This window comes from Carcharhinus amblyrhynchos, unplaced genomic scaffold (assembly GCF_965287045.1).
Source record: "Carcharhinus amblyrhynchos unplaced genomic scaffold, sCarAmb.v2.hapA scaffold_561, whole genome shotgun sequence".
Classification (NCBI taxonomy): domain Eukaryota; kingdom Metazoa; phylum Chordata; class Chondrichthyes; order Carcharhiniformes; family Carcharhinidae; genus Carcharhinus; species Carcharhinus amblyrhynchos.
The window spans coordinates 74,138-94,676 of record NW_027650301.1 but is presented as its reverse complement, the minus strand read 5'-3'; the positions used below and the strand labels follow the sequence as shown (position 1 = coordinate 94,676).

General features: G+C 48.2%; 1 protein-coding gene across 1 annotated transcript in view; it reads left to right on the top strand.

Annotated features, from left to right (window-relative positions):
* Positions 1–20,539, top strand: part of mapk15 (mitogen-activated protein kinase 15) — a gene marked incomplete at its 5' end in the record, with an annotated part of 107,369 nt that overhangs the window by 18,895 nt on the left and 67,935 nt on the right. Inside the window, one exon of the mRNA XM_080184094.1 lies at positions 9,133–9,272. Coding sequence (XP_080040220.1) covers positions 9,133–9,272 — 140 coding nt within the window. The remainder of the gene's footprint in view (positions 1–9,132; positions 9,273–20,539) is intronic.

Here is a 20,539-nt window from a genome sequence, read left to right as displayed (position 1 = left end):
AAAACCTGTTAGGCTGTGGCTCGATTGGAAATATAAGAACATAAGAAATAGGAGCAGGAGTAGGCCTTCTAGCCCTTCGAGCCTGCCCCGCCATTCAATAAGATCATGGCTGATCTGAAGCGGATCAGTTCCACTTTCCCGCTTTCTCCCCATAACCCTTAATTCCGCTGTCTATCAAACCTATCTACCCGTGACTTAAATATATTCAGCGAGGCAGCCTCCACCACTTCAACGGGCAGAGAATTCCAGAGATTCACCACCCTTTGACTGAAGAAGTTCCTCCTCAACTCCGTTCTAAACCACCCCCCTTATCTTGAGGCTGTGCCCTCTAGTTCTGGTATCCTTTCTAAGCAGGAAGAATCTCTCTACCTCTGTCTAGCCCCTTCATTATCTTGTAAGTGTATGAGTCGCAAAAACCCAGCTTGCAGGTGCAGCAGGTGGTCAGGAAGGCGAATGGGATGCTGGCCTTCATCGCAAGGGGGATTGAATATAAAAGTAGGGAGGTCTTGCTGCAGCTGTATAGGGCATTGGTGAGGCTGCAGCTGGAGTACTGTGTGCAGTTTTGGGCGCCGCACCTGCGCAAAGATATTTTGGCCTTGGAGGGAGTGCAGAGGAGGTTTACTAGGCTGATACCGGAGTTGAGGGGGTTGAGCTATGAGGAGAGGCTGAATAAACTAGGCTTGTACTCGTTGGAGTTTAGAAGAATGAGGGGAGATCTCATTGAGACGTATAAGATGATGAATGGGATGGATAGGATAGAGGTGGAGAGACTCTTCCCGCTCAAAAAAGACAGTAGGACTAGGGGGCACAGCCTCAAGATAAAAGGGGGGCGGTTTAGAACGGAGTTGAGGAGGAACTTCTTCACTCAAAGGGTGGTGAATCTCTGGAATTCTCTGCCCATTGAAGTGGTGGAGGCTGCCTCGCTAAATATTTTTAAGACGCGGGTTGATGGGTTTTTGATAAGAGAGGGGATTAAGGGTTATGGGGAGAGGGCGGGAATGTGGAACTGAGCCACGACAGATCAGCCATGATCTTATTGAATGGCGGGGCAGGCTCAAAGGGCTAGATGGCCTACTCCTGCTCCTATTTCTTATGTTCTTATGTTAAGATTCCCCCTCAGTCTTCTAAACTCCAACGAGTACAGGCCCAATCTACTCAATCTATCCTCATAAGCTAACCCCCTCATCTCCGGTACCAGCCTGGTGAACCTTCTCTGCACTCCCTCCAAGGCCAATATATCCTTCCACAATTAATGGGACCAAAACTGCACACGGTACTCCAGCTGCAGCCTCACCAGTACCCTGTACAGTTGCAGCAAGACCTCCCTACTTTTATATTCAATCCCCCTCGCTATAAAGGCCAGCATCCCATTCGCCTTCCTGACCACCTGCTGCACCTGCACACTGGGTTTTTGCGACTCATGCACAAGAACCCCCAGGTCCCTCTGAACCATAGCATGCTGCAGCTTTTCACCATTTAAATAATATTCCATCCTACTATTATTTCTTCCAAAGTGGATAACCTCACATTTGCTAATGTTATACTCCATCTGCCAGGCCCTCGCCCACTCACTCAGCCTATCCAGATCTCTCTGCAGACTTTCCGCGTCCTCCACGCAGTTCGCTTTTCCACTCATCTTCGTGTCATCAGCAAACTTTGTCACTCTACACTCGGTCCCCTCCTCCAGATCATCTATATAAATGGTAAACAGTTGAGGCCCCAGCACCGATCCCTGCAGCACTCCACTAGTCACCAACTGCCAACCAGAATAGCACCCGTTTATTCCAACTCTATGCTTTCTGTTAGATAGCCGATCCACGGTCCACATATCAAAAGGAAGGATGAGAAATGTTTGTTGGATGAGGGTATGGCGAGGTGGAGTGAAGATGTAACAGTAACAATGCCACAGTCCCAGCTGACTATAGGCTGCCCTCCCCTTTGAGGGGGAGAGCTGATTGGTGATCTAATTAGATTGATGGGCTAAATGGCCAGCACTTGTGTCCATTGGTGGTGAGCCACTGCCTGATTTGATCTGATTTGACTTATTATTGTCACATGTATTAAAACAGTGAAGAGGATTGTTTCTTGTGCACTATACAGACAAAATATACTGTTTTAGAGAAGGAAAGGAGAGTGTGCAGAATGTAGTGTTACAATCGTAGCTAGGGTGTAGAGAAAGATCAACTTAATGCGAGGTAGGTCCAGTCAAAAGTCTGACAGCAGCAGGGAAGAAGCTGTTCTTGAGTCGATTGGTACATGGAGTGCTGTGCGCAGTTCTGGTCGCCTCACTACAGGAAGGATGTGGAAGCTATTGAGAGGGTGCAGAGGAGATTTACAAGGATGTTGCCTGGATTGGGAGGCATGCCTTATGAGGATAGGTTGAGGGAGCTGGGACTCTTCTCCCTGGAGAGACGAAGGTTGAGAGGCAACCTGATAGAGGTTTATAAGATGTTGAGAGGAATAGATAGGGTGGATTCTCGGAGGCTATTTCCCGGGGTTGAAATGGTCACTACGAGAGGACGCAGGTTTAAGGTGCTGGGGAGTAGGTACAGAGGAGATGTTAGGGGTAAGTTTTTCACTCAGAGGGTGGTGAGTGAGTGGAATCGGCTGCCGTCAGTGGTGGTAAAGGTGAACTCGCTGGGGTCTTTTAAAAGACTTCTGGATGAGTATACAGGATCTAATGGCATTGGAAGTTACAGATAGTTCTATGGCTCATAAGAACATAAGAAATAGGAGCAGGAGTGGGCCATCTAGCCCTTCGAGCCTGCCCCGCCACTCAATAAGATCATGGCTGATCTGTCGTGTAGATGTGATTGGCGCAACTTGTGGGCCGAAGGGCCTGTTTGTGCTGTAGTGTTTTGTGTTCTATGTTCTATGTACATGACCTCTGACTTTTGTATCTCCTTCCTGACAAAAGAAGGTGGAAGAGAGAATGTCTGGGCAGTTTTGAGACAGCCATATTGCTGTGATAGAACAAAGAAACTTATAGAACAGGAAAAGGCCCTTCACCCATCCAAGCCTATACCAATCATGATGCCCGAACTAATTTTTAAAAATACCTTCTGCCCTCACTCGGTCCGTATCCCTCTATTCCCTCCCTATTCATGTACCCATCTAGATGCCTCTTAAATGTTGCTATTGTGTCTGTTTCCACCACCTCCTCTGGCAGTGCGTTCCAGGCACCCACCACTCTCTGTGTGAAAAACGTCCCCCGCACATCTCCCTTAAACTTTCCCCCTCTCACCTTGAACCTGTGTCCCCCTGTGTAATTGACTCTTCCACCCTGGGGAAAAGCCTCTGACTATCCACCCTGTCTGTGCCTCTCATCATTTTGTAGCCCTCTCTCAGGTCCCCCCTCAGCCTCTGTCTTTCCAGTGAAAACAATCCTAATTTATTCAACCTCTCATAGAGTCATAGAGATTTACAGCATGGAAACGGGCCCTTCGGCCCAACTTGTCCATGCCACCCCTTTTTTAAATCCCGAAGTTAATCCCAATTGCCTGCATTTGGCCCATATCCCTCTATACCCATTTTACCCATGTAACTGTCTAAATGCTTTTTAAAAGACAAAATTGTACCCACCTCTACTTCTACCTCTAGCAGCTTGTTCCAGACACTCACCACCCTCTGTGTGACAAAATTGCCCCTCTGAACCTTTTTTTATCTCTCCCCTCTCATTTTAAACCTATGCCCTCTAGTTTTAGACTCCCCTACCTTTGGGAAAACATATTGACTATCTCGCTGATCTGTGCCCCTCATTATTTTATCGACCTCTATAAGATCACCCCTCAGCCTCCTACGCTCCAGAGAAAAAAGTCCCAGTCTATCCAGCCTCTCCTTAAAATGCAATCTATCAAGTCCCGGTCGCATCCTAGTAAACTAGCATCCAGTTTTCCTGCATGGAGGTTGGTCACCAGTGGAGTGCTCCAGGGATCTGTTCTAGGACCCTTGCTGTCTGTCATTTTCATAAAGGACCTGGATGAGGAAGTGGAGGGATGGGTTAGTAAGTTCGCCAACGATACGAGTGCAACTGTACAGGGCGCTGGTGAGGCCGCAGCTGGAGTACTGTGTGCAGTTTTGGTCGCCGCACTTGTGCAAGGATATTTTGGCCTTGGAGGGAGTGCAGAGGAGGTTCACTAGGCTGATACTGGAGTTGAGGGGGTTGAACTATGAGGAGAGGCTGAATAGACTGGGCTTGTACTCGTTGGAGTTTAGAAGGATGAGGGGGAATCTTATAGAGACGTATAAGATGATGAAGGGGATGGATAGGGTGGACGTAGAGAGATTCTTTCCGCTCAGAAAGGATAGAAGGACTAGAGGGCACAGCCTCAAGATAAGTGGGGGGTAGTTTAGAACGAAGTTGAGGAGGAACTTCTTCACTCAAAGGGTGGTGAATCTCTGGAATTCTCTGCCCGTTGAAGTGGTGGAGGCTGCCTCGCTAAATATATTTAAGACGCGGGTAGATAGGTTTCTGTCAGACAAGGGGATTAAGGGTTATGGGGAGAAAGCGGGAAAGTGGAACTGATCCACTTCAGATCAGTCGTGATCTTATTGAATGGCGGGGCAGGCTCGAAGGGCTAGATGGCCTACTCCTGCTCCTATTTCTTATGTTCTTATGTTTCTTATGTACGAAGGTTGGTGGTGTTGTGGATAGTGTGGAGGGATGTCAGAAGTTGCAGCGTGCCATAGATAGGATGCAAGGCTGGGCGGAGAAGTGGCAGATGGACTTCAACGCAGATAAATGTGTAGTGGTCCATTTTGGCAGGACCAATGGGATGAAGGAATACAATATCAAGGGTAAGGGTCCTACCTGTGTTGAAGAGCAGAAGGATCTTGGGGTCCGGGTCCATAGGACTCTTAAATCGGCCTCGCAGGTGGAGGATGTGGTCAAGAAGGCGTATGGTGTACTGGCCTTCATTAATCAAGGGATTGAGTTTAGGAGTCGGGAGGTAATGCTGCAACTTTATAAGACCCTTGTCAGACCCCACTTGGAGTACTGTGTGCAGTTCTGGTCGCCTCACTACAGGAAGGATGTGGAAGCTATTGAGAGGGTGCAGAGGAGATTTACAAGGATGTTGTCTGGATTGGGAGGCATGCCTTATGAAGATAGGTTGAGGGAGCTGGGACTCTTCTGCCTGGAGAGACGAAGGTTGAGAGGCGACCTGATAGAGGTTTATAAAATGTTGAGAGGAATAGATAGGGTGGATTCTCAGAGGCTATTTCCCAGGGCTGAAATGGTCACTACGAGAGGACACAGGTTTAAGGTGCTGGGAAGCAAGTACAGAGGAGATGTTAGGGGTAAGTTTTTCACTCAGAGGGTGGTGAGTGAGTGGAATCGGCTGCCGTCGGTGGTGTTGGAGGCGAACTCGCTGGGGTCTTTTAAAAGACTTCTGGATGAGTATATGGGATCTAATGGCATTGGGAGTTACAGATAGCTCTGTGGCTTGGTAGGTTTAGACGTGTTCGGCGCAACTTATGGGCCAAAGGGCCTGTTTGTGCTGTAGTGTTCTATGTTCTAAATCTTCTCTGCACTCTTTCCGGTTTAATAGTATCCTTTCTATAATAGGGTGACCAGAACTGTACATGGTATTCCAAGGGTGGCCTTACCAATGTCTTGTACAACTTCAACAAGACATCCCAACTCCTGTATTCAATGTTCTGACCAATGAAATCAAGTATGCCGAATGCCTTCTTCACCACTCTGTCCACCTGTGACTCCATTTTCAAGGAGCTATGAACCTGTACCCCTAGATCTCTTTGTTCTGTAACTCTCCCCAACACCTTACCTATTGAATGCTTCCTTTTTCCTTTTGCCTAAGCTTACAATTTCCCTTGTCATCCATGGTTCCTGAATCCTGCAATTTTTATACTTAATTTCTGCAGGGACATGCCTTTCCTGCACTTCATTCGACTGGCTTTTGAAAGCCTCCCACATGCCAGACATGAATTTGCCTCAATAGCTGCTCCCAATCCACATTCCCAGTTCCTCCCTAAATTGGATGTAACTGGCCCTCACCCAATTAAGCACCTCACCCAAGGGCCACACTTGTCCGTATCCATGACTACCGGAAATCTTATGGAATTATGATCGTTAAGCCCAAAATGCTCCCCCACTGAAACATCGATCCCTTGGCCTGCCTCATTCCCCAATACCAAATCTAGTACGGCCCCCTTCCTGGTTGGATTGTCAATATGTGAATCAAAAAGCACCCCCCGGACACATCTAATTGCTCTCTATCCGAGCCCATGGCTGTAAGGGAGTCCCAGTCAATATTGGGGAAGTTAAAGTCACCCAACACAGCTACCCTGTTTTTTACACCTTTCCAGTATCTGACTGCTCAGCTGCTCCTCTGTCTCCTGTGGGCTGTTGGGAGGTCTACAGTACACTCCCAACATTGTGATTTCACCCTTCCTAATCCTGAGCTCCACATATAATGTGTCATTACAAGATCCCTCCAATATCTCCTCCCTCAACACAGCAATGCTGTGTTCCTTAATCAGCAATGCGAATCCCCAACCCCTTTTGCTTCCTCTTCCTTCCCGTCCAAAACAACAGTATCCTGGAATGTTACGCTGCCAGTCCTGTCCCTCCTTTAACAACGTCTCTGTAATTGCAATAACATCTTAATTCCATGCAGTAATCCAGGCTCTCTGTTCATCTGTTTTACCTGTTATACTTCTTGCATTGAAGCAAATGCACCCCAGCCCTACAATCCCGCTGAGTCCCGCAGCCTCCCTCTGCCGGCTCTTACTCTGCGCTGTGTCTATCTCAGTCTGAGTCCCGCAGCCTCCCTCTGCCGGCTCTTACTCTGCACTGTGTCTATCTCAGTCTGAGTCCCGCAGCCTCCCTCTGCCGGCTCTCACTCTGCACTGTGTCTATCTCAGTCTGAGTCCCGCAGCCTCCCTCTGCCGGCTCTTACTCTGCACTGTGTCTATCTCAGTCTGAGTCCCGCAGCCTCCCTCTGCCGGCTCTCACTCTGTGCTGTGTCTATCTCAGTCTGAGCCCCGCAGCCTCCCTCTGCCAGCTCTTACTCTGCGCTGTGTCTATCTCAGTCTGAGTCCCGCAGCCTCCCTCTGCCGGCTCTCACTCTGCACTGTGTCTATCTCAGTCTGAGTCCCGCAGCCTCCCTCTGCCGGCTCTCACTCTGCACTGTGTCTATCTCAGTCTGAGTCCCGCAGCCTCCCTCTGCCGGCTCTCACTCTGCACTGTGTCTATCTCAGTCTGAGTCCCGCAGCCTCCCTCTGCCAGCTCTTACTCTGCGCTGTGTCTATCTCAGTCTGAGTCCCGCAGCCTCCCTCTGCCAGCTCTCACTCTGCACTGTGTCTATCTCAGTCTGAGTCCCGCAGCCTCCCTCTGCCGGCTCTTACTCTGCGCTGTGTCTATCTCAGTCTGAGCCCCGCAGCCTCCCTCTGCCAGCTCTTACTCTGCGCTGTGTCTATCTCAGTCTGAGTCCCGCAGCCTCCCTCTGCCGGCTCTCACTCTGCGCTGTGTCTATCTCAGTCTGAGTCCCGCAGCCTCCCTCTGCCGGCTCTTACTCTGCACTGTGTCTATCTCAGTCTGAGTCCCGCAGCCTCCCTCTGCCAGCTCTTACTCTGCACTGTGTCTATCTCAGTCTGAGTCCCGCAGCCTCCCTCTGCCGGCTCTTACTCTGCACTGTGTCTATCTCAGTCTGAGTCCCGCAGCCTCCCTCTGCCAGCTCTCACTCTGCACTGTGTCTATCTCAGTCTGAGTCCTACAGCCTCCCTCTGCCGGCTCTTACTCTGCACTGTGTCTGTCTCAGTCTGAGTCCCGCAGCCTCCCTCTGCCAGCTCTCACTCTGCACTGTGTCTATCTCAGTCTGAGTCCTACAGCCTCCCTCTGCCGGCTCTTACTCTGCACTGTGTCTATCTCAGTCTGAGTCCCGCAGCCTCCCTCTGCCGGCTCTCACTCTGCACTGTGTCTATCTCAGTCTGAGTCCCGCAGCCTCCCTCTGCCGGCTCTTACTCTGCACTGTGTCTATCTCAGTCTGAGTCCCGCAGCCTCCCTCTGCCGGCTCTTACTCTGCACTGTGTCTATCTCAGTCTGAGTCCCGCAGCCTCCCTCTGCCGGCTCTTACTCTGCACTGTGTCTGTCTCAGTCTGAGCCCCGCAGCCTCCCTCTGCCGGCTCTCACTCTGCACTGTGTCTGTCTCAGTCTGAGTCCCGCAGCCTCCCTCTGCCGGCTCTCACTCTGCACTGTGTCTATCTCAGTCTGAGCCCCGCAGCCTCCCTCTGCCGGCTCTTACTCTGCACTGTGTCTGTCTCAGTCTGAGCCCCGCAGCCTCCCTCTGCCGGCTCTTACTCTGCACTGTGTCTGTCTCAGTCTGAGCCCCGCAGCCTCCCTCTGCCGGCTCTTACTCTGCGCTGTGTCTATCTCAGTCTGAGTCCCGCAGCCTCCCTCTGCCGGCTCTCACTCTGCACTGTGTCTATCTCAGTCTGAGTCCCGCAGCCTCCCTCTGCCGGCTCTCACTCTGCGCTGTGTCTATCTCAGTCTCACTTTTTCCCCCAGTCCTGACAGTTGCTGGTCTGTTGTTCCGGTTCCCAACCTCCTGCCATGCTAGTTTAAACCCTCCCGAACAGCGCTAGCAATCCTCCCACCCAGGACGTTGATACCCTCCAGTTCAGGTGCAACCCTTTCTTCTTGTACAGATCTCGCCTTCTCCAGAAGACATCCCTGTAAGCCATATTTAAAGCCCTCTCTCCTATACCAGCTCTTTAGCCACGTGTTTAACTGCACTATCTCTCTGTTCCAAGCCTCAATAGTGTGTGGCACAGGGAGTAATCCTGACATTACTACCCTGGATGTTCCTACCTAACTCCCTGAATTGTCTTTGCACGATCTCTTCCTTCTTCCTGCCTATGTCATTAGTACCAATGTGGACAATGCCATCTGTCTGTTTATCCTCCTGTTTCAGGATGCCCTGTACCCACTCAGAGACATCCAGGACCCTGGTACCAGGCTACACCCTGTTTATTTGAGCTGTCTGAGCTGACTTGTCCCAGACTACTTCTCTGCCGTCCCTGTTGGATCTCGATATTTATTTGCTGCCTATCTTGGTTTATGTGTGGCATTCAGTACAACTTGTTTTAAATTAAATCCGTCTTTTTGTGCAGATACACTAAAGGTGTGGACATGTGGAGTGTTGGATGCATTCTGGGAGAGATGCTACTGGGGAAACCACTTTTTCCAGGAACATCTTCAATCAACCAAATTGAAAGAATAATGAATGTAATTCCAACTCCATCCAAGGAAGGTACATTTACCATTGATCAGAGCACTGCCATGTTGCATATTATAAACACGTGGACACTGGGGCTGATGTTCAATCCTTTCCTCTGAGTGTGGATGCTGATGAGAAACTCAGTGTCAGATCAAACCCACCTTCCCCTTCCCGAGAGATTAGAACCACAGAAGCATTTCAGTGCACAAGGAGGCCATTCAGCCCATCATGTCTACACAGGCTCTTTGAAAGAACATTCTAGCCAGTCCCCCTCCCCTGTCTTATCCCCATAACTGCGTGTGCCTTTTTTTTTCAGGTAGCAATCCAATTTCCTTTCAAGTACCTCATTCGAACCTGTCTCCACCACCTGTGGGGGGGTGAGGATGGGGGGACAGAGTGTAGTGCTGTCAGTAAACCATGATCATTGTTTTCCTGATTGTGGCTGTGACCCGGGGAAGTTGGGTATGTGTCGGTGAGACAGTGGTTTAATTGGGATGTGGCAGAGTGGCACTGTAGTGGAGAAGGATGGGGAGATGGTGTTGGAGACGGGTGGGGAGTGGCTTTTTAAAAATTCATTCACAGGATGTGGGCACTGCTGGCTAGACCAGTGTTTATTGACCATCCCCATTAGAAGGAGCTGGTGAGCTGCCTTCTTGAATCGCTGCAGCCCCTCAGGTGTAGGTACACCCACAATGCTGTTAGGGAGGATGTTCCAAGATTTTGACAGTGAAGGAACGGCTGATACATTTGCAAGTCAGGATAGTGACTGACCCGGAGGGGTGTTCCCAGGCATCTGCTGTCCTTGGGACTGCCTAAGGAGCCTTGGTGAGTTGCTGCAGTGCATCTTGTAGATGGTACACACGGCTGTCACTGTGTGTTGGTGGTGGAGAGAGTGGATGTTTGTGGATGGGGTGCCAATCAAGCAGGGCTGCTTTATCCTGGATGGTGTTGAGCTTCTGGAATGTCGGAGCTGCACCCATCCAGGCAAGTGGGGAGTATTCCATAAGAACATAAGAAATAGGAGCAGGAGTAGGCCATCTAGATCTTCGAGCCTGTCTTGCCATTCAATAAGATCATGGCTGATCTGAAGTGGATCAGTTCCACTTTCCCGCTCTCTCTCCCCATAACCCTTAATTCCCTTGTCTGTCAAAAACCTATCTACCCATGACTTAAATATATTTAGTGAGGTAGCCTCCACCACTTCAACGGGCAGAGAATTCCAGAGATTCACCACCCTTTGAGTGAAGAAGTTCCTCCTCAACTCCGATCTAAACTGCAACTCCACACCCCCCCTTATCTTGAGATTGTGACCTCTAGTCCTGCTATCCTTTCTAAGCGGGAAGAATCTCTCTACCTCTACCCTATCCATCCCTTTCATTATCTTATATGTCTCTATAAGATCCCCCCTCATCCTTCTAAACTCCAAGTACAGACCCAGTCTATTTAGTCTCTCTTCATAGTCCAACCCCCTCATCTCCGGTATCAGCCTGGTGAACCTCCTCTGCACACCCTCCATGGCCAATATATCCTTGCGCAATTGTGACCAAAACTGCACACAATACTCCAGCTGCGGCCTCACCAGTAACCTGTACAGTTGCAGCAAGACCTCCCTGCTTTTATATTCAATCCCCCTCGCTATAAAGGCCAGCATCCCATTCGCCTTCTTGATCACCTGCTGCACCTGCAGACTGGGTTTTTGCGACTCGTGCACAAGGACCCCCAGGTCCCTCTGCACCATAGCATGCTGCACCTTTTCGCCCTTTAAATAGTAATCCCTCCTGCTATTATTTCTGCCAAAGTGGATAATCTCACACTTACTAACATTATACTCCATCTGCCAGGTCCTCACCCACTTGCTCAGCCTATCCAGGTCCCTCTGCAGACTTTTCACACCCTCCATGCAATTTGCTTTACCACTCATCTTCATGTCATCAGCAAATTTCGTCACCCTACACTCAGCCCCCTCCTCCAGATCATCTATATAAATGGTAAAGAGCTGAGGCCCCAGCACTGATCCCTGCGGCACTCCACTGGTCACCAATGACCAATCAGAATAGCACCCATTGATACCAACTCTCTGCCTCCCATTAGACAGCCAATCCTCTATCCACACGAAGACCTTACCCCTAACTCCGTGCACCCTAACCTTCTGTAGCAACCTTTTATGAGGTACCTTATCAAATGCCTTCTGGAAATCTAAAAACACCACATCCACCGGTTCCCCTCTGTCTACCGCATAGTCACATCCTCATAGCAATCCAATAAATTCGTCAAACATGACTTCCCCTTAACGAATCCATGCTGCGTCCGCTCTATCAAACCATTCTTTTCTAGGTGCCTCACTATTTCTTATTTGATGACGGATTCAGGCATTTTTCCAACTACAGATATTAAACTAACCGGCCTATAATTCCGTGCCCTTTGCCACCTTTTTTAAACAACGGCGTAACATTGGTTGTTTTCCAATCTTCCGGCACTTCCCCGAAATCCATTGAATTTTGGTAAATAATTACTAAGGCATTCACTATCACCTCTGCCATTTCCTTCAGAACCCTGGGATGCATTCCATCCGGTCCTGGGGACTTGTCCACCTTCAGTCCCATTAGTCTATCAAGCACTACCTCTCTAGTGACAGTAATCGCTTTCAGGCCCTCAACTCCTACCACCCTTCTATCTTTAATATCCGGCAAACTATTCGTGTCCTCCTCCGTGAAGACCGAGGCAAAAAACTTATTTAAAGCCTCAGACATTTCCTCATCTCCCACCGCTAAATCCCCCCTCTCATCCTCTAAGGGTCCAACATTCACTCTAGCCAGCCTCTCCTTTATATATTTGTAAAAACTTTTACTGTCATTTTTTATATTTAGTGCTAGTTTAGCTTCATAGTCTATCCTTCCTTTCTTTATCAACTTTTTAGTCATTCTTTGTTGATTTTTAAACCTTTCCCAATCTTCTAATCGCCCACTACTTTTAGCCACTCTGAACGCATCAGCTTTTAATTTAATACTCTCCTTTATTTCCTTCGATAACCACGGCTGATTATCCCTTCTCCTACAGTCTTTCTTTACCATCGGAATATATTTCTGCTGAGCACCAAGAAAGATCTCCTTAAAAATCATCCCCTGTTCCTCAGCCGTCCTACCAACCAATCTGCACCTCCAATCTACATTCGCCAATTCCTCTCTCATCCTATCGTACTCCCCTCTGTTCAAACAGAGGACTCAGGTTCGGGACCCTACTTTCTCATCCTCCATCTGCATCAAAAACTCAACCACATTCCATCACACTGCTGACTTATGTTTTATAAACCCGAAGGTTGATTCCCCCTTTGAGAACTAATACCGAAACACCCAAAGAGAACATCACCCTATAATCTGTAAAAAGAATGTATGAAGTGGTGCGACCTGCTCTTCAGCAACTTCTAGTGGTTAAATAAAAATAAATCCCTGACACTTAGTCGAAAATCAACACATAACAATTAACTAATTAACAATTAACTTATCTAACAAATGAACTAAATGTAGCCGTTTCTCTGTATAACAAGTATACCGTTTTGGATACTATTACAGGGGACGATTTACCAGGCATAAACCATGAGGTACAGGTCTCTGGCACAGAGTCTGTCCCTGTTGTTCAGAAGGGAAGCGGGGAGAGGAGTAGAGCATAAGTCACTGGGGACTCCATAGTCAGGGGGAACAGATAGGAAACTCTGTGGGAACAAGAGAGACTCGCGGTTGGTGTGTTGCCTCCCAGGTGCCAGGGTCCGTGATGTCTCGGATCATGTTTTTGGGATCCTTAAGGGGAAGGGGGACCAACCCCAAGTCATGGTCCACATAGGCACCAAAAACATAGGAAAAGGGATGGGGATGTAAGGCAGAAATTCAGGGAGTTAGGATGGAAGCTTAGAGCTAGAACAAACAGAGTTGTCATCTCTGGTTTGTTACCCATGCCATGTGCCAGCAAGGAGAGGAATAGGGAGAGAGAGCAGTTGAACACATGGCTACAGGGATGGTGCAGGAGGGAGGGTTTCAGATACCTGGATAATTGGGGCTCGTTCTGGGGTAGGTGGGACCTCTACAAACGGGATCGTCTTCACCTGAACCAGAGGGGTACCCATATCCTGAGGGGGGAATTTGCTAATGCTCTTCAGGAGGGTTTAAACTAATTCAGCAGGGGAATGAGAACCTGAATTGTAGCTCGAGTGGACAGGAGGCTGAGAATAGTGAGATCACGAATAAGGTTTCAAGGTCGCAGGAGTGTACTGGCAGGCAGGAGGGTGGTTTGAAGTGTATTTACTTCAACGCCAGGAGATCCGGAATAAGGTGGGTGAACTTGCAGCATGGGTTGGTACCTGGAACTTCGATGTTGTGGCTATTTCAGAGCAGGGACAGGAATGGTTGTTGCAAGTTCCAGGGTTTAGATTTTTCAGTAAGATCAGAGAAGGTGGTAAAAGAGGGGGAAATGTGGCATTGTTAGTCAGGGACAGTATTACGGTGGCAGAAAGGAGGTTTGATGTGGACTTGTCTACTGAGGTAATATGGGCTGAGGTTAGAAACAGGAAAGGAGAGGTCACCCTGCTGGGAGTTTTCTATCGGCCTCCAGAAAGTTCCAGAGATGTAGAGGAAAGGATTGCAAAGATGATTTTGGATTGGAGCAAAAGTATCAGTTTAGTTGTTATGGGGGACTTTAATTTTACAAATATTAACTGGAAACGCTATCATTTGAGTACTTTAGATGGATCAGTTTTTGTCCAATGTGTGCAGGAAGGTTTCCTGACACAGTATGTAGATAGGCCAACAAGAGGTGAGGCTACATTGGATTTGGGTAATGAACCAGACCAGGTGTTAGACTTGGAGGTAGGTGAACACTTTGGTGATAGTGACCACAATTCGGTTACGTTTACCTTAGTGATGGAAAGAGATAGGTATATACCACAGGGCAAGAGTTATAGCTGGGGGAAAGGTAATTATGATACGATTAGGTGAGATTTAGGATGTATAAGATGTGGAAGGAAACTGCAGGGGATGGGCACAACTGAAATGTGGAGCTTGTTCAAGGAACAGCTACTGTGTGTCCTTGGTAAATATGTACCTGTCAGGCAGGGAGGAAGTGCTCGAGCGAGGGAACCATGGTTTACGAAAGAAGTTGAATCTCTTGTGAAGAGGAAGAAGGAGATTTATGTAAAGATGAGACGTGAAGGCTCAGTTAGGGCACTTGAGAGTTACAAGTTAACCAAGAAGGACCTAAAGGGAGAGCTAAGAAAAGCCAGGAGAGGACATGAGAAGTCTTTGGCGGATAGGATCAAGGAAAACCCTAAAGCTTTCTATAGGTATGTCAGGAATAAAAAAATGATAGGGTAAGATTAGGGCCAGTCAAGGACAGTAGTGGGAAGTTGTGCATGGAGTCCGAAGAGATAGGAGAAACGCTAAATGAATATTTTTCATCAGTATTCACACATGAAAAAGACAATGTTGTCGAGGAGAATACTGAGATACAGGCTATTAGACTAGACGGGATTGAGGTTCATGAGGAGGTGTTAGCAATTCTTGAGAGTATGAAAATAGATAAGTCCCCTGGGCCAGATGGGATTTATCCTAGGATTCTCTGAGAGGCTAGGGAGGAGATTGCAGAGCCTTTGGCTTTGATCTTTAGGTCATCATTGTCTATAGGAATAGTGCCAGAAAACTGAAGGATAGCAAATGTTATCCCCTTGTTCAAGAAGGGGAGTAGAGACCATCCTGGGAATTATAGACCGGTGAGCCTTACTTCTGTTGTGGGCAAAGTTTTGGAAAGGATTGTAAGAGATAGGATTTATCATCATCTAGAGGGAAATAAATTGATTAGGGATCGTCAACATGGTTTTGTGAAGGGTAGGTTGTGCCTCACAAACCTTATTGAGTTCTTTGAGAAGGTGACCAAAGAGGTGGATAAGGGTAAGGCAGTTGACGTGGTGTACCGGGTGTTAGCGATGGAAAGGTGGTAGGACTGGAGGGTCTTAATGACATTACTGTTACTAGAGAGGTGGTGCGCGACAGACTGGAGGGGCTGATTGTGGACAAGTCCCCAGGACCGGATGGAATGCATCCGAGGGTTCTGAAAGAAATGGCGGAGGTTATAGTGGATGCCTTGGTGGTTATTTTCCAGACGTCGCTGGATTCCGGGGAAGTGCTGGAAGATTGGAAAACGGCTAATGTTACGCCGTTGTTTAAGAAGGGTGCCAGGCAAAAGGCGGGGAATTATAGGCCGGTTAGTTTAACGTCTGTGGTAGGTAAAATGTTAGAATCCGTCATTAAGGAGGAAATTGCGAGGCATCTTGAAGGGAATTGCTTGATAGGGCGGACGCAACACGGTTTCATTAAAGGGAAGTCGTGTCTGACAAATTTACTGGAGTTCTATGAGGATGTGTCTAGGGCAGTGGATAGAGGAGAGCCGGTGGATGTGGTCTTTCTGGATTTTCAGAAGGCGTTTGACAAGGTACCTCACAAGAGGTTGTTGCAGAAGGTCAGGGGACATGGAGTTGGGGGTAGGGTGTTAGCGTGGATAGAGGACTGGTTGTCAAATAGGAGGCAGAGAGTGGGGGTCAGTGGGTGCTATTCGGATTGGCGGTTGGTGACGAGTGGGGTGCCCCAGGGGTCGGTGCTGGGGCCTCAGCTATTTACCATTTATATAGATGATCTGGAGGAGGGAACCGAGTGCAGGGTGTCGAAATTTGCTGATGACACCAAGATTGGGGGAAAGGCAAATTGTGCGGAGGGTGTGGAGAGTCTGCAGAAGGATCTAGATAGGCTGGGCGAATGGGCCAGGAAATGGCAAATGGAATTTAATGTTGGCAAGTGTGAGGTCCACTTTGGTAGGAAGAATGGTAGGAAGGACTATTACTTACGTGGCGAAAAACTGCAGCAGGCGACAGTGCAGAGGGACCTTGGGGTCCTTGTGCATGAGTCGCAAAAACCCAGCTTGCAGGTGCAGCAGGTGGTCAGGAAGGCGAATGGGATGCTGGCCTTCATAGCGAGGGGGATTGAATATAAAAGTAGGGAGGTCTTGCTGCAGCTGTATAGGGCATTGGTGAGTCCGCAGCTGGAGTACTGTGTGCAGTTTTGGGCGCCGCACCTGCGCAAAGATATTTTGGCCCTGGAGGGAGTGCAGAGGAGGTTTACTAGGCTGATACCGGAGTTGAGGGGATTGAGCTATGAGGAGAGGCTGAATAAACTAGGCTTGTACTCATTAGAGTTTAGAAGAATGAGGGGAGATCTCATTGAGACGTATAAGATGATGAATGGGATGGATAGGATAGAGGTGGAGAGACTCTTCCCGCTCAAAAAAGACAGCAGGACTAGGGGGCACAGCCTCAAGATAAAGGGGGGGCGGTTTAGAACGGAGTTGAGGAGGAACTTCTTCACTCAAAGGGTGGTGAATCTCTGGAATTCTCTGCCCGTTGAAGTGGTGGAGGCTGCCTCGCTAAATATTTTTAAGAAGCGGGTTGATGGGTTCTTGATAAGAGAGGGGATTAAGGGTTATGGGGAGAGGGCGGGAAAGTGGAACTGAGCCACAACAGATCAGCCATGATCTTATTGAATGGCGGGGCAGGCTCGAGGGCCTCTCCTCATAGGACCTCCCCTCCATACCAGGCAACATCCTGGTAAACCTCCTCTGCACCCTCTCCAAAGCCTCCACATCCTTCCTGTAATGTGGGGACCAGAACTGCACACAGTACTCCAAGTGCGGCCGCACCAGAGTTGTGTACAGTTGCAACATGACGCTGCGACTCCTAAATTCAATCCCCCTACCAATAAACGCCAAGACACCGTATGCCTTCTTAACAACCTTATCTACTTGATTCCCAACTTTCAGGGATCTATGTACACATACACCTAGATCCCTCTGCTCCTCCACACTATTCAAAGTCCTCCCGTTAGCCCTATACTCAACATATCTGTTACTCCTACCGAAATGAATTACCTCACACTTCTCCGCATTAAACTCCGTCCGCGCCACCTCTCGGCCCAGCTCTGCAACCTGTCTAAGTCACCCTGCAAACTATGACACCCTTCCTCACAATCTACCACACCTCCGACTTTGGTGTCATCAGCAAACTTATTAATCCACCCAACTAAACCCTCATCCAGATCATTAATAAAAATTACAAACAGCAGTGGCCCCAAAACAGATCCCTGAGGCACACCACTCGTAACCGAACTCCATGATGAATACATCTGCACAAAATGCAGATGTATGGGATTGGGGGTGATCTAGGGAACTGGATTAGGAATTGGCTAGCGGATAGGAGACAGAGGGTAGTGGTTGACGGTAAATATTCATCATGGAGCTCGGTTACAAGTGGTGTGCCTCAGGGATCTGTGTTGGGGCCACTGCTGTTTGTGATTTTTATTAATGATCTGGATGAGGGTATAGTTGGGTGGATCAGTAAATTTGCTGATGACACCAAAGTCGGAGGTGTGGTAGATTGTGAGGAAGGGTGTCATAGTTTGCAGGAAGACTTAGACAGGTTGCAGAGCTGGGCCGAGAGGTGGTGGATGGAGTTTAATGCAGAGAAATGTGAGGTAATTCACTTTGGTAGGAATAACAGATGTGTTGAGTATAGGGCTAACGGGAAGATTTTGAATAGTGTGGAGGAGCAGAGGGATCTAGGTGTATGTGTACATAGATCCCTGAAAGTTGGGAATCAAGTAGATAAGGTTGTTAAGAAGGCATACAGTGTCTTGGCGTTTATTGGTAGGGCGATTGAATTTAGGAGTCGTAGCGTTACGTTGCAACTGTACACAACTCTGGTGCGGCCGCACTTGGAGTATTGTGTGCAGTTCTGGTCCCCACATTACAGGAAGGATGTGGAGGCTTTGGAGAGGGTGCAGAGGAGGTTTACCAGGATGTTGCCTGGTATGGAGGGGAAATCCTATGAGGAGAGGCTGAGGGATTTGGGGTTGTTTTCGCTGGAAAGAAGGCGGCTAAGTGGGGATCTTATTGAAACATATAAGATGATTAGAGGTTTAGATAGGGTGGATAGTGATAGCCTTTTTCCTCTGATGGAAAAATCTAGCAGGAGGGGGCATGGCTTTAAACTAAGGGGGGGTAGTTATAGGACAGATGTCAGGGGTAGGTTCTTTACCCAGAGGGTGGTGAGGGATTGGAATGCCCTGCCTGCTGCAGTTGTAAATGCGCCTAGTTTGGGGGCGTTTAAGAGGTCTGTGGACAGGTTTATGGACGAAAAGGGATTGGTTTAGATTAGTGGGTCATTGTTTTTTTTTAACTGGTCGGCGCAACATCGTGGGCCGAAGGGCCTGTTCTGCGCTGTGATGTTCTATGTTCTATGTTCTATTTACCATCAACCACCACCCTCTGTCTCCTATCTGCTAGCCAATTCCTGATCCAAGTACCTAGATTACCCCCAATCCCATACATCTGCATTTTCTGCAGAAGCCTACCATGGTGAACCTTATCAAATGCCTTACTAAAATCCATATATACCACGTCAACTGCCTTACCCCCATCCACCTCTTTGGTCACTTTCTCAAAGAACTCAATAAGGTTAGTAAGGCACGACCTACCCTCCACAAAACCATGCTGACTGTCTCTAATCAATTCATTACTCTCCAAATAACTATAAATCCTATCCCTAATAATTCTTTCTAAAACCTTGCGCACAACAGAAGTAAGACTCACCGGTCTATAATTCCCGGGGAAGTCTCTGTTCCCCTTCTTAAACAATGGGACAACATTCGCTGTCCTCCAATCTTCCGGTACTATACCTGAGACCAACGACGACCTGAAGATCAGAGCCAGAGGCTCTGCAATCACCTCTCTTGCCTCCCAGAGAATCCTAGGGTAAATCCCGTCCAGACCAGGGGACTTATCTATTTTCAAGCCCTCTAGAATATCCAGCACATCCCCCGTATCAACTGCAATACTGTCTATTTTACACCCCTGCACCCCAGTGTCCTCCTCAGCTACATTCATGTCCCCATTGTAGGAAGGATGTGGAAGCATTGGAAAGGGTGCAGAGGAGGTTTACCAGGATGTTGCCTGGTATGGTGGGAAGGTCTTATGAGGAAAAGCTGAGGAACTTGAGGTTATTTTCATTGGAGAGAAAAAGGTTAAGAGGTGACTTAATAGAGGCATACAAGATGATCAGAGGATCAGATACGGTGGACAATGAAAACTTTTTTCCTCGGATGGTGATGGCTAACACGAGGGGACATAGTTTTAAACTGACTGGTGGTAATTATAGGACGGATGTCAGAGGTAGGTTCTTTACTCAGAGAGTAGTAAGGGCGTGGAATGCCCTGCCTGCAACTGTAGTGGATTCACCAACATTAAGGGCATTTAAATGGTCATTGGATAAGTATATGGATGATATTAGAACATAGAACATTACAGTGCAATACAGGCCCTTCGGCCCTCGATGTTGCGCCGACCAGTGGAACCAATCTAATGACCCTCTAACCTAAACTATTCCAATGTTATCCATATGCCTATCCACTGACCATTTGAACGCCCTGAAAGTTGGCGAGTCCACAACTGTTGCAGGCAGAGCATTCCACGCCCTTACTACCCTCTGAGTAAAGAACCTACCTCTGACATCCGTCCTGTAGCTACCACCCCTTAATTTAAAGCTATGTCCCATTCTGTTAGCCATCACCATCCGAGGTAAAAGGCTCTCACTGTCCACCCTATCCAATCCATTGATCATCTTGTATGCTTCAATCAGGTCACCTCGTAACCTTCTTCTCTCCAATGAAAATAACCTCAAGTCCCTCAGTCTCTCCTCATAAGACCTTCCCACCATACCAGGCAACATCCTGGTTAACCTCCTCTGCACCCTTTCCAATGCCTCCACATCTTTCTTATAATGCGGCGACCAGAACTGTACGCAATACTCCAAGTGCGGCCACACCAGAGTTTTGTACAGTTGTAACATGACCTCACGGCTCTGAAATTCAATCTCTCTACCAATAAAAGCTAACACAACGTACGCCTTCTTAACAACCTTATCAACCTGGGATATTGGAATAGTGTAGGTCAGATGGGCTTTAGATTGGTTTCACAGATCAGCACCACATCGAGGGCTGAAGGGACTGTACTGCGCTGTAATGTTCTATGTTCTAAACTATGAACAAGCCAAATAAATCCCTTCTAACTACTAACTATTCCTGAATAAAACAAGATTCTAATTGTAACCGTCTGCTGTTCAAATAAATACAAAGAACAAAGAAAATTACAGAACAGGAACAGGCCCTTCGGCCCCCCCCAAGGCTGCACCGACCATGCTGCGCATCTGAACTAAA